The 11,340-nt window shown below is 49.7% G+C and overlaps 1 protein-coding gene across 1 annotated transcript; it reads left to right on the top strand.

The window, feature by feature from the left end:
- Window positions 1-1,344: 1,344 nt before the first annotated feature.
- LOC103254130 (SET and MYND domain-containing protein 5) lies at window positions 1,345-10,673 on the top strand (the record flags this gene model as incomplete). The annotated part of the gene is made up of 5 exons (XM_008052278.2): window positions 1,345-1,479; window positions 8,107-8,215; window positions 8,951-9,090; window positions 9,797-9,918; window positions 10,604-10,673. Coding segments are annotated over exons 1-5 (537 nt in total), but the record flags the coding sequence as incomplete, so codon positions are not given.
- Window positions 10,674-11,340: the final 667 nt, after the last annotated feature.

Raw genomic sequence — 11,340 nt, 5'->3', positions numbered from 1 at the left:
GTCTCGAATCTGCGGGCTCAGGCAATCCACTCACCTCAGCCTCCCAAAGGCGTGGGATTATAGGCTGAGCCACCGAGCCCGGCTCAAAAAAATTTTTTAAACATTAGTTGTACATGGTGATGCGCGCTTGTAATCCCAGCTGCTCAGGAGGCTGAGGCGGGAGGGTTGCTTGAGCCCAGGATTTGGAGGCTGCAATGAATTTTGATCTAGCCACTACACTCCAGCCTAGCAACAGAGGAGACTCCAAGTTAATAATTAAATAGATGGGTTTCTGTAATCCCAACACTTTGGGAGGCCAAGGTGAGAGGTTGCTTGAGCACAGGAGTTTGAGACCAGCCTGGGCAACATAGTGAGACCTCATCTCTACAAAAACTTGCCTAGGTATGGTGACACGCTCCTATAGTCCCAGCTACTTGGGAGGCTGAGGCAGAAGGATTGCTGCACTGCACTGGGTCTCCTTTTTGTTTTTTAAATCAGTAGTTACCTATTCAGCAGTTACTGGGCTCTACCTAATCCTCAAATGTCACCAAGAGACCATAGCAGATGCAGATGTGGGTCCCTCTTCAAGGAACACAGAATCAACTGGGGGTCAAGGAAACAAAATAAGTCATGATAATCAGGCCTAGCTATGGGCTAGATGCCACAGGTCAGTGGTTTGCAGCTTTTTGGAGACCTGAAAGGGAGAACAGGCCTCTCCCTTCTCTGACAATGTAGATATATACACTCACTTCTGCATCCAATTTCAGGGTCCTCAGACCTGAGGTCCACTATGCACCTCTCCGCTACCCCCAGCTGCAAGGTCCCTAAGCCCCTGAAGAATCTGACAGAGGCACAAGTTCACCTTGATCTTTCATAGGACTGTCTGCTCCACTGCCAGAGGCCTTATGGAGAAAATAAATCCTGTTCCAGACTCTGTAGGATGGATAGGTGGGGTGAGTGGACTCCTGAGAAACCAGTCCTTCCCTTCAGGTTGAGGATCAGAGACGAGAATAGTAAGTCTGCCTGCTGCTGTCCCACCTCTGTGTCTATGGCTGGGTAAAAAAGAGCGCTTTACTCAAGACAGCCAGCCCACTGTGTGGACAGAAACAACAGACACGCCAACATGCACTCTGACTCGGAGATGCACACATGAAAACTATGTACACATAACAGACTCTGACGCAGAGGTACATACTGGAAGACACAGACACAAAAATGCAGATGTAAAAGCACAAAGGCAGGCCCGGTTACACCCAGCGAACGAACCTAGGGACCTGAACTCAACGGCTAGAACGCAAAGCCTCACAGCCGCAGAGGCACTAACGCCGGGGGCGGGGCCGGAAGGGGGTGTGGCCTCCCAGGCTGAGGCGGGGTCAAGGGTCAGAAGGCGGAGGCGCGCCCAAGATGGCGGCCTCCATGGGCGACGTGTTCTCCTTTTGCGTGGGCGTGGCAGGCCCGGCCCGTGTCTCCGTGGAAGTCCGTTTCGCGAACAGCGCCAAGGTGAGGCCGGGGCGGACCCCGCCTGGAGCCCCAACCCCGCCCGGCCTCGGAGACAGCCCCGCAGGACCCCATGGTCAGAGCCTAGCGGCTCCTGTGCCGCGCGAACGCTGCGGCGCGGCCCCCCTGCTCGCGCGGCCCGGGGGCTCCCAGCTTGTCTCCGCGCGCAGGCTCTTGGCACGGTCACGCGGTGGACCCAGGCCTCCGGGGTTTCCGTGCGCGTCCCCTTCCAGCGGAGCCCCGCACGCCGGCCGGCTGCCCCGCCGTAGCTGCTCGGGGCGGGGCTGGCAGGCGCCAGGCCTACTGGCCCGGGCTGGGGGCTTTGCTGCGGGGCCCCTGGAGCGGTGGGCGGGGGCGTCCTGGGCCGAGAGGACTAAGTTATGAAGACGGTGGGTCTTCAGGGAACTTTCTGAGTGGGATTTGGGTGGGGGGGGTGAGGAGAGAGGCCGGGAGCCTTTACGAAGGGCCTTGGAGTGCTGAAGAATTTGAACAGCGCCGAGAAGTGGTGGGAACGTTTGAGGGGTTTTTAGCGGGAAGGTGACGTGATTTTTGTGGCTTTTATTATCGTATTTTAAAAGATCATTATAGGAAAAAGTAGAAAACGGATATAAGGAAATAAAAGATGAAAATTAGTCATAATTCTATACTTAGGCAAATATGTGTATCTTAAACTTACAGTTTTAGAAACTGCTTTTTGATGCAGCAGTGCATATACCAGTATCAAACCTACTTCTACATATTAATTTTTTATTTTTTTGAGTTAGAATCTCACTCTATCGCCCAGACTGGAGTGCAGTGGCTCTCTCCCGGCCACCGCAGCCTCGACCTGCTGGGCCCCGGCGATCCTTCCGCCTCAGCCTTCCATGGAGCTGGAACTTCGGGCCTGCGCTACCACGCCCGGCTAATTTTTGATTTATTGTAGAGACGAGGTCTCGCTAAATTGCCCGGGTGGGCGTTGAACCTGCGGGCTCAGGGAATCCACTCGCCTCGGCCTCCCAGAGTGCTGGGATTACAGGCTGAGCCACCGAGCCCGCCCCATATTAATTTTTAAGAGCGGAGTAATAGTCTCTTTCATGGGGGGCGGGGGAGTGGGCAAGGTTCATTCACCCAACCACTTATTAATGGCCCTTTACCGTTGTATTTTATTTTTTCATTTCTGGGTCAGAGGTCTTGGAGTTAATTTCTTTTTTCTGTGCAGACATCGTTTTGTTCTTTCCAGCACTCTTTCCTTTCCTAGCTATTCTGTACCACTTGACATGTGCAGAATGGTATTCTTTGTTCTCATTTACATTTCTGTGGTTACTAATGAAGTTGAATAATTTATCATGTGTATCGGCTGTGTCCATGCCCAAGATGTTAGCCCTTTAGTCATCTGCCATCTGCTCTCAGCATCATCCTATTGATCCAGTTTCCAAACCCAGTATTCCCCTTGCCCTCTTTCCGTCCCAGAGGCATCTAGAGCATTCCTCTTCTCCCCTGAGAAATCAACTTCCCTACATCCTTGGTCTCCTTAGCTACTCATATCTCCATCTCCACCCAGAGCCTCTAGTGCTCCTAGGTGGTCCACAGTGTGAAGGTGTCTCAGTTCCATCACTCCAAGCTTGCAGTGGTGTTCGCCTTTATCTTCATTAGCCCCTAATCTGTCAGCCCCATCCTTTTTTCATTTCTTTCCTCTCACTTCAGTCACTCTCCTCACATAGTTGTCCTATTCCAGCCTTCTATCAAGGCCTCAGCTGATCTCCCCTCCCTGTCTACACCTGATCTGCTGCTGGAGAGCATCACATACCCACCTGGACATGGTAACGAGATGGAGTGTCCTGAGCTTTTTGCATCTGTATTCATCAAGTGAGATGGGTTTGTGATTTTTTTTTTTCCTTTGTGCTATCTTCCTCAAGTTACCATGTGAGGGTTATGCTTTTTTTTTTTTTGGTCAAATGAAGTAGTTTTCCATTTTCTCTGTCCTTAAATAGTTTAACTAGCATGAGGATTATTCATTGAAGGTTTGAAAGAATTGACTCATGAAACCATATAGGCTAGGGGTCTCATGTGAGACTAGTTTTGACTACTGTTATGCCAGGGACACAACCATTCAGAACAGAAGCCTGACCAGGTTCAGCAGACATGAGCTGGAATGTCATATTGGTACACACTAGCCAGATATCAGCATGGCTTATTGTGGGCTTTCTTCCTTTGGCATTCAGTTTTGGTCATTTGTATTTTTCTAGAAAATCATCCAAATAATCAAGAATTTAAAAATTGCATTACTTCGAGTTTTGCACAGTCTTTTCTTAAAACTTCTCTTTTTCAAATTGGAAATACATTTGTTCAATTCCCTCCAAACTTCTTAATATTATGCATTAGAACTGGTTTTCTTGAATTACTTTCATTGGTTTTTGGAATGAGTGACTTTCTAAAGGAACAACTCTGATTCTTTTCCCTTGGTTTTGCTTACTGTTTTCTGCATTTGGTCCTCCAGAAAGAGGGAGAGGGAGGTCTAGAAAGAGGGAGAGGGAGGTCTATATTTATCCATTATTAAAATTTGAAATTGTCATATTGTTCATATTGTTTTGGCCCACAGAGAAAGCTCAAGTTTTCTTTCTTTTTTTTTTTAAAGTGGAGTCTCACTCTGTCGCCCAGGCTGGAGTGCAGTGGCACACTCACAGCCACACCAGCATTGACCTGGTGGGCTCTAGCAATTCTTCTGCCTCAGCCTTCCAAGTACCTGGAACTACAGGTGCACACTACAATGTCCGGGTAATTTTTTAAAAAATTTATTTTTTGTAGAGATGAGGTCTTGCCAAGTTGCCCAGGCTGGTTTCAAACTCACGGGCTCAGGCAGTCCACTTGCCTCTGCCTCCCAAAGTGCTAGGATTACAGGCTGAGCCACGGAATCCGGCCTGGCCAAGTTTTCATTTTGCTAGATTTGGTCCTAGGGACTACAAGGTATGGGGCAGGGGCTTCCAGAAAGCCAGTCATGTGTGTCCAGGGTTTTGCCCTGTGGTTTTGTTTCCCTTATTCCATTCTACTGTTAGATAGAGTTCCCAGAGTTGTTCACAAGGTTGAGATTTGTGGTCACTCTGGGCCTGTACAGGTCTCTACATCCCTGCTGCTCCGGGTTTGGAAGGCATCTGTGTCTGCCCAGAGAACCAGTGCTAGAAGGAAGCAGAGAGTTATCCCAGAGGCCACAGTGACAGGACATTTGGCGGATGTGTCAAGCATTTTTTTCCTCTCCCTTTCTTGTGGAAGCTCAGTGTTGTCAGGGCACTGCCCTTTTTTTTTTCTTCTATTTGTATATGTATGTATGTATGTATTTTTTTTTTTTTTTTTTTGAGTTGGAGTCTCACTCTGTCACCCAGACTGGAGTGCAGTGGCAGCTCCCGGCCACTGCAGCCTTGATCTGCTGGGCTCCGGCAATCCTTCTGCCTCAGCCTTCCAAGCAGCTGGAACTACAGGCATGCGCTACCACGCCCAGCTAATTTTTGATTTATTGTAGAGATGAGGTCCTCACCAAGTTGCCCAGCTGGGTCTCGAACCCGCGGGCTTAGGCAGTCCACTCACCTCAGCCTTCCAAAGCACTGGGATTATAGGCTGAGACACCGAGCCTGGCTGTATGTATGTATTTTGAGTTGGAGTCTCTCTCTGTCGCCTGGCTCATGGCCACTGCAGCTTCGACCTGCTGGGCTCAGGCGATCCTTCTGCCTCAGCCTTCCAAGTAGCTGGAACCATAGGCATGTGCCTCCATGCCTGGCTAATTTGTTTGATTTATTGTAGATACATGGTCTCGCCAAGTTGCCCAGGCTGGTCTTGAACCCCTGGGCTCAGGTAATCCTCTCACTTCTGGCTCCCAAAGTGCTTGGATTACAGGCATAAGCCACCGTGCCTGGCCACTCCTCTTCTTTAAGTGAGTAGTGGGAGTAAGTGCTCAGCAAGTCCAGTAACTGCCTGGGTCCTGAAGCCATCTCCTGAGTCCTTTTGCACAGTTGAGAGATGGCAGTTCAGGGGTTGTTTTCTCATCCTGCGTCTTTTACAGGATGTGTACCATTTGATTAACAAATGGTCAACCAAAGTTTTTTGAGTTGGAGCCTCACTCTCTTGCCCAGGCTGGAGTGCAGTGGCGCGCTCACGCCCACCGCAACCTCGTCCTGCTGGGCTCAGGTGATTCCCTCCGCCTCAGCGTTCCAGGTAGCTGGAATTACAGGCATGTGCCAGCATGCCTGGCTGATTTTTTGATTTTTATTGTAGAGATGAAGTCTCGCCAAGTTGCCCAGGCAGTCCTCTCACCTTGGCCTCCCAAAGTGCTGGGATTATAGGTGTGAGCCACTGTGCCTGGCTGTTTGTTTGTTTTTTGAGTCAGAGTCTCATTCTGTTGCCCAGGCTGGAGTGTACTGGCACCCTCATGGCTACCACAGCCTTGACCTGCTGGGCTCAGGTGATCCTTCTGCCTCAGCCTTCCAAGTAGCTGAAACCACAGGCATGTACCACCATGCCTAGCTAATTTTTCTGACTTAATTGTAGAGACAAGGTCTCACCAAGTTGCTGAGGCTGGTCTCAAACATCTGGGCTCAGGCAATAGTCTTCCCTCAGCCTCCCAAAGTGCTGGGCGGGATTACAGGTGTGAGCCACCATGCCCAGCCATGGTCAACCAGTTTTTATCTGGAAGTTTTGAGAAGGTTGCATCATGATTTGTGGAAGAAACGTCCTGAGTTGTGGCACACAGGTGCCTGGTTCTTCCACTATGACAATGCACTTGCCCACACCATGCTGACTGTTCAGCTTTGACCAAAAATGGCATGACCTCCATGCTCCATCCTCCCTATTTACTCCAACTTGCCCTGAGCGATTTTTTTGTTTGTTTTCCTGGATGAAAAAAGTCCTCAAGGGAAACATCTTGCTGATGTGGAAGAGGCGAAACAAAAAAATGGCAGAAAGCACCAAAAGGCATTAAAATTAACAAGTTCAAAAATTGGTTTGAGCAGTGGAAAAAGAGTCTCGATAGTTGCATTGCATTAAATGGAGAGTACTTTGAAGGTGACTAAAGTTTAAACATGTAAGAATAAATATACAGTTTTAAAATAAATAAATTCTAGTTTTTTGGGGGGTCTCCCCTTGTATAGTGTTTTAGTTCTGTGCTCAAACTTTAACATGCATATGAATCACCTTGGCGTCTTGTTAAAAATGCAAATTGTGATTTAGCAGGTCTGGGTTGGGGTCCAAGGTTTTAGATTTCTTTTTTTATTTTTAGAGTTGGGGTCTCACTCTGTCACCCGGGCTGGAGTGTAGTGGCACACTCACAGCCACCACAGTCTTGACCTGCTGGGCTCAGGTGTTCCTTCCACCTCAACCTTCCAAGTAGCTGGAACCACAGTCACACACCACCATGCTCAGTTAAATTTTTAAAATCTATTTATTGTAGAGATGAGGTCTTGCCAAGTTTCCCAGGCTGGTCTTGAACCCCTGGGCTCAGGCAGTCCTCTCGCCTCAGCCTCTCAAAGTGCTGGGATTACAGGCTTGAGCCACCACGCCCAGCCTAAGATTCTGCATTTCTAACAGAGTCCCAGGTAATGCCCACGCTGCTGGTCCATGCTTCTCACTTGGAGTAGTAAAGAGCCAGAGCTCATGAGTACATTTATCTGTGTTATATCATTGTATCCTGGAAACTACCTGGTAGGTCTTGTCATAATACTCACTTTTCATGTGGGAAAAAAATGAAGCAGGTGACTCAAAGGTTCACAGCAAGTCGACATTAAGACTGATGCTAGAGGCTGAGCATGCTGGCTCATGCTTGTAATCCTAGCACTTTGGAAGGCTGAGGCGAGAGGATTGCTTGAGGCCAGGAGTTTGAGACTAGCATGGGCAATGTAGCAGGACCTCATCTCTACAAAAAATTAAAAAATTGGCCAGGTATGGTGGTGTGCCCCTGTAGTCCTAGCTACTCGAGAGGCTGAGGTGAAAGGATCATTTGAGTCCAAGAGGTTGAGGCTGCACTGAGTCCTGAGCATGCCACTGCACTTCAGCCTGGGCAACAGAATGAGACTCTGACTCAAAAAATAAAAAAAAAGACTGGTGCTAGGATTAGCTCATTTCTTTCAGTGCAGTTCTGAGCTGTGCTAGGCACTGTGCTAGGTACTGTGGGTATCCAGCTGACCGAGGAAGAGGGCATATTCTTTCCCAAACTAGACCTTCCTCTCCCATGATGTAGGATTTCTCTGCAATCCTGAGAGGCAGCACCACTGCCAGGATCCTGGAGGGGCACAGGGATGACTCAGTGAGGGCTGCCCTCCTGTTCCCAGCGTCTGGAACAGGAGGCCACAGCCTGCTGCAAGCCTTGGCCCTGCTCTGGCCATTCAAAAAATTCTCTTCCGAGTAGTCTCAGATGGGTGCTATGGCAGCTCCCTCCCTGTCCTAGTCCTTCTGCTCTGAATGTGCTGAAAGAGATGCAACTGAAGGGAGGTCCAAGGTGATTTTCCAGAGGGGGAGCTATGGAGGATACTGACCACTCTCCATGAACCCTCAGAGGCCTTGGTGAGAGGGAGGCATGTGGGAGTGAGGCTGAACAGCCTCCTGGGTGCTCACAGAGCTATGTCCTCTGTCCTTTATTATGGGCATCCTATTCCTTCTCTGCCCTTTTAGGGAAAGGGGCTGTTCGCCACACAGCTGATCCAGAAGGGGGAGACCATCTTCATGGAACGGCCCTTGGTGGCTGCGCAGTTTCTCTGGAATGCACTGTATCGCTACCGGGGTGAGCACATCTCACCTACTCCTCATAGCTGCTGGGCCCATTTGGCTTTGTGCATGGAAGCAAGCTGCATATATCCCCACTGGCTATGTCTCTGGGGCTCTGGGTGTTGGGAGGAAAAACTATTTCCTTAGAGAACCGTGCCTGAGAACCACGCCTCTGTCTAATCTCAGGGGTCTGGGGCTGTGTGCCTGCTGTCGGAAGCTCTTCCAAAGTGCTCCCTGGGGCAGGACTGTCACTCAGGCAGGACTGAAGAGTCTAGCCCAATAGTTTGGGCTCTGTGCCAAAGTGAAGCCCTCCACCAAGAGGAGGCCACGTGGCCCTTGTTCAAAGAAGGCAGAGTTAGGGGTCAGAAGCATATAGGATGCCCTTAGCTTTGCTGGCTACACGCTTTTTTCCCACCTTTCTTAAGCTAGAGACATGCCATGAAAGAATGGTCAGTTGGCTCCCGAGTGTGAGGAAGGCAAGGAGTACCCACATAATGAGTCTGGTTGAAAAGCAGGGAGAGTCAGATAGGAGAGGCCAGGGGTTCTTGAGAGGGAGGCAGGGAACATCGACTTTTGGATGCATGTGAAATTCATTTGTTCATTCCATTTGTAATGTCATTCATTCACTCACTTCTCAAACTGTTATTGAGCACCTGCTATGTGCCAGGAACCATTCTAGCCCTGGGGGTACTGCTATGAAAAGGACAGATGTTGAGACACTTACACTGTCATGTCTGGCTCTCACCGTCAGCCTGTGACCACTGCCTTCGGGCACTGGAGAAGGCAGAGGAGAATGCCCAGAGGCTGACTGGGAAACCAGGCCAGGTTTTGCCCCACCCAGACCTGTGCAACGTGCGCAAGGACCTCCACCAGAACTGTCCACACTGTCAGGTGAGCATACCAGGGAAGTGTACCTGCAAGGGGGTGGGCGAGGGAGGCCTTAGGAGCAGACAAACCTGGTCATGGTTCTGTTGTCCTCCTGTTCCAGTTCTGTTGTCTAGAAGATGGGCTTGTAGGAACTTGACTTCTTCCTGGGGGCCTAGCAGGGGTTCTCCCCTCTGCCTGAAAAGCTCTCTTCCCTTTCTGTGTTTTTTTTTTTAAGAGACAAGATATCACTCTTGCCCAGGCTGAAGTGCAGTAGCACAATCATAGCTCATCGTAGCCTTGAACTTCTGGGCTCAAGTGATTCTCTGGTCTCAGCCTCCCAAGTAGCTGGAACTACAGGTGTATGCCATCATACCTGGCTAATTTTTAAATTTTTTGTAGAGACAGGGTTTCACTAGTGTGAGACAAGCTGGTCTCCAACTCCTGGCATCAAATGATTCTCCCACCTTGGCTTCCTAAAGCGCTGGTATTACAGGTGTGAGTCACCACACCTGGCCTCTCTGCGGTTTTATAAGCCTAGGTTAGGTGTGCCTTTCACGTGCTCCAGAGCACCCTATGTTTTCAAATCTCATAATACCTCTGAACTACTGCTCAGGGGCTATTTGCAGAAAGAATGCAGTTAGAGGAGGTGAGTACGAAATGGGATGTCTGTGCCTTATCTCCCTCATCCATGGCCAGATCCTAGGGTGCTGACCTCTAACCCGCCTAACAGGTGATGTACTGCAGTGCAGAATGTCGGCTGGCAGCTGCTGAGCAATACCACCAGATCCTGTGCCCAGGCCCCTCCCAGGATGACCCCCTGCATCCTCTCAATAAGCTGCAGGAGGCGTGGAGGTAGGTCTCTTTTCCATTCTTCTTTCCTTCATCCTTCCCTTCATGCTTGACTGCCTGGACTCAGCAGATGTTGCCATCTCTCTTAGTATCCTCTGGATTTTTGTTTTGTTTTTTGAGTTGGAGTTTCACTCTGTCGCCCAGGCTGGAGTGTAGTGTGGCATGCTTACAGCCACTGCAGCCTTGACCTGCTGGGTTCAGGCAATCCTTCTGCCTCAGCCTTTCAAGAAGCTGGAACTACAGGCATGCGCCATCACACCCAGCTAATTTTTCTTGATTTATTGTAGAGATGAGGTCTCGCCATATTGCCCAGGCTGGTTTCAAACCCTTGGGCTTCAGCAATCCTCTCACCTCCATCTCCCAAACTGCTAGGATTATAGGCATGAGCCACCGTGCCTGGCCCGTCCCTTGGATTTTCCTTTCATTCTTAGGGTTAAACAGAGGTCACATCACTCAACCTACAGCCTTTAATCTGGGCTGCCAGTCCTGCTATCCTCAGCATTTTAGACACTCCCCAGAAGAGCCCCATTAAGCCCATAGGGATGTAGAGTCCTGCCCAAGTCCCTGCCTATGACTTTCTCTCTTTGTAGTTGATGGAATTGGTCAGAGGCTTTCTCAGACTGGACTTTCCTGAGCTCAGCTACTGGAGAGGGAATTTCTAGGCCAATTCTTTTTTCTCTTTCCTCAGGAGTGTTCACTACCCCCCTGAAACTGCAAGCATCATGTTGATGGCCCGGATGGTGGCCACAGTGAAGCAGGTGAGCCTATTCAACCCTCTTGGGAAAGCTGACTTTGGCCCATTCACCCTTGGGTGGCCTGGATGGTGGCCACATTGAAGCAGGTGAGCCCATTCAGCCCTCTTGGGGAAGCTGGCTTTGGCCCCATTTGCCCTTTGGTCTCAGTCTTTTCCTTTTCTCAAGGCTCTTGCTCAGATACAGAGTTCTTCCTGGCCTTTCCAAAGGAGAGCTGCTTGGCCTGTAATCCCAGCACTTTGAGAGGCAAAGGTGAGAGGATTGCCTGAGCCTAGGGGTTCAAGACCAGCCTGGGCAACTTGGTGAGACCGCATCTCTACCATAAATCAAAAAATTAACTGGGTGTGGTGGCGCATACCTGTAGTTCCAGCTACTTGGAAGGCTGGGGAGGAAGGAATACCTGAGCCCAGCAGGTTGAGGCTATGTTGGTTGTGAGCATGCTACTGCACTTCAGCCTGGGCAATGGAGTGAGACTCCAATTCAAAAAAAAAAAGGGAGAGCTGCTTGCTATGTAAAACCTTAGGAGTATGCTAAACATAAATCAGGAAGTGGAGGATGAGGGCTTATTTTGCCTGTAGCTTTTTTTTTTTAATTTTAATTTTTTGAGTTGGATTCTCACTCTGTCGCCCAGACTGGAGTGCAGTGGCACGCTCCTAGCCACCGCAGCCTCGAC

The sequence above is a fragment of the Carlito syrichta genome, unplaced genomic scaffold, assembly GCF_000164805.1.
Source record: "Carlito syrichta isolate Samal-C Ts95f unplaced genomic scaffold, Tarsius_syrichta-2.0.1 Scaffold270980, whole genome shotgun sequence".
Lineage (NCBI taxonomy): Eukaryota > Metazoa > Chordata > Mammalia > Primates > Tarsiidae > Carlito > Carlito syrichta.
Note: the sequence above shows the minus strand (reverse complement) of the source record. Positions and strands in the feature narration are given on the sequence as shown.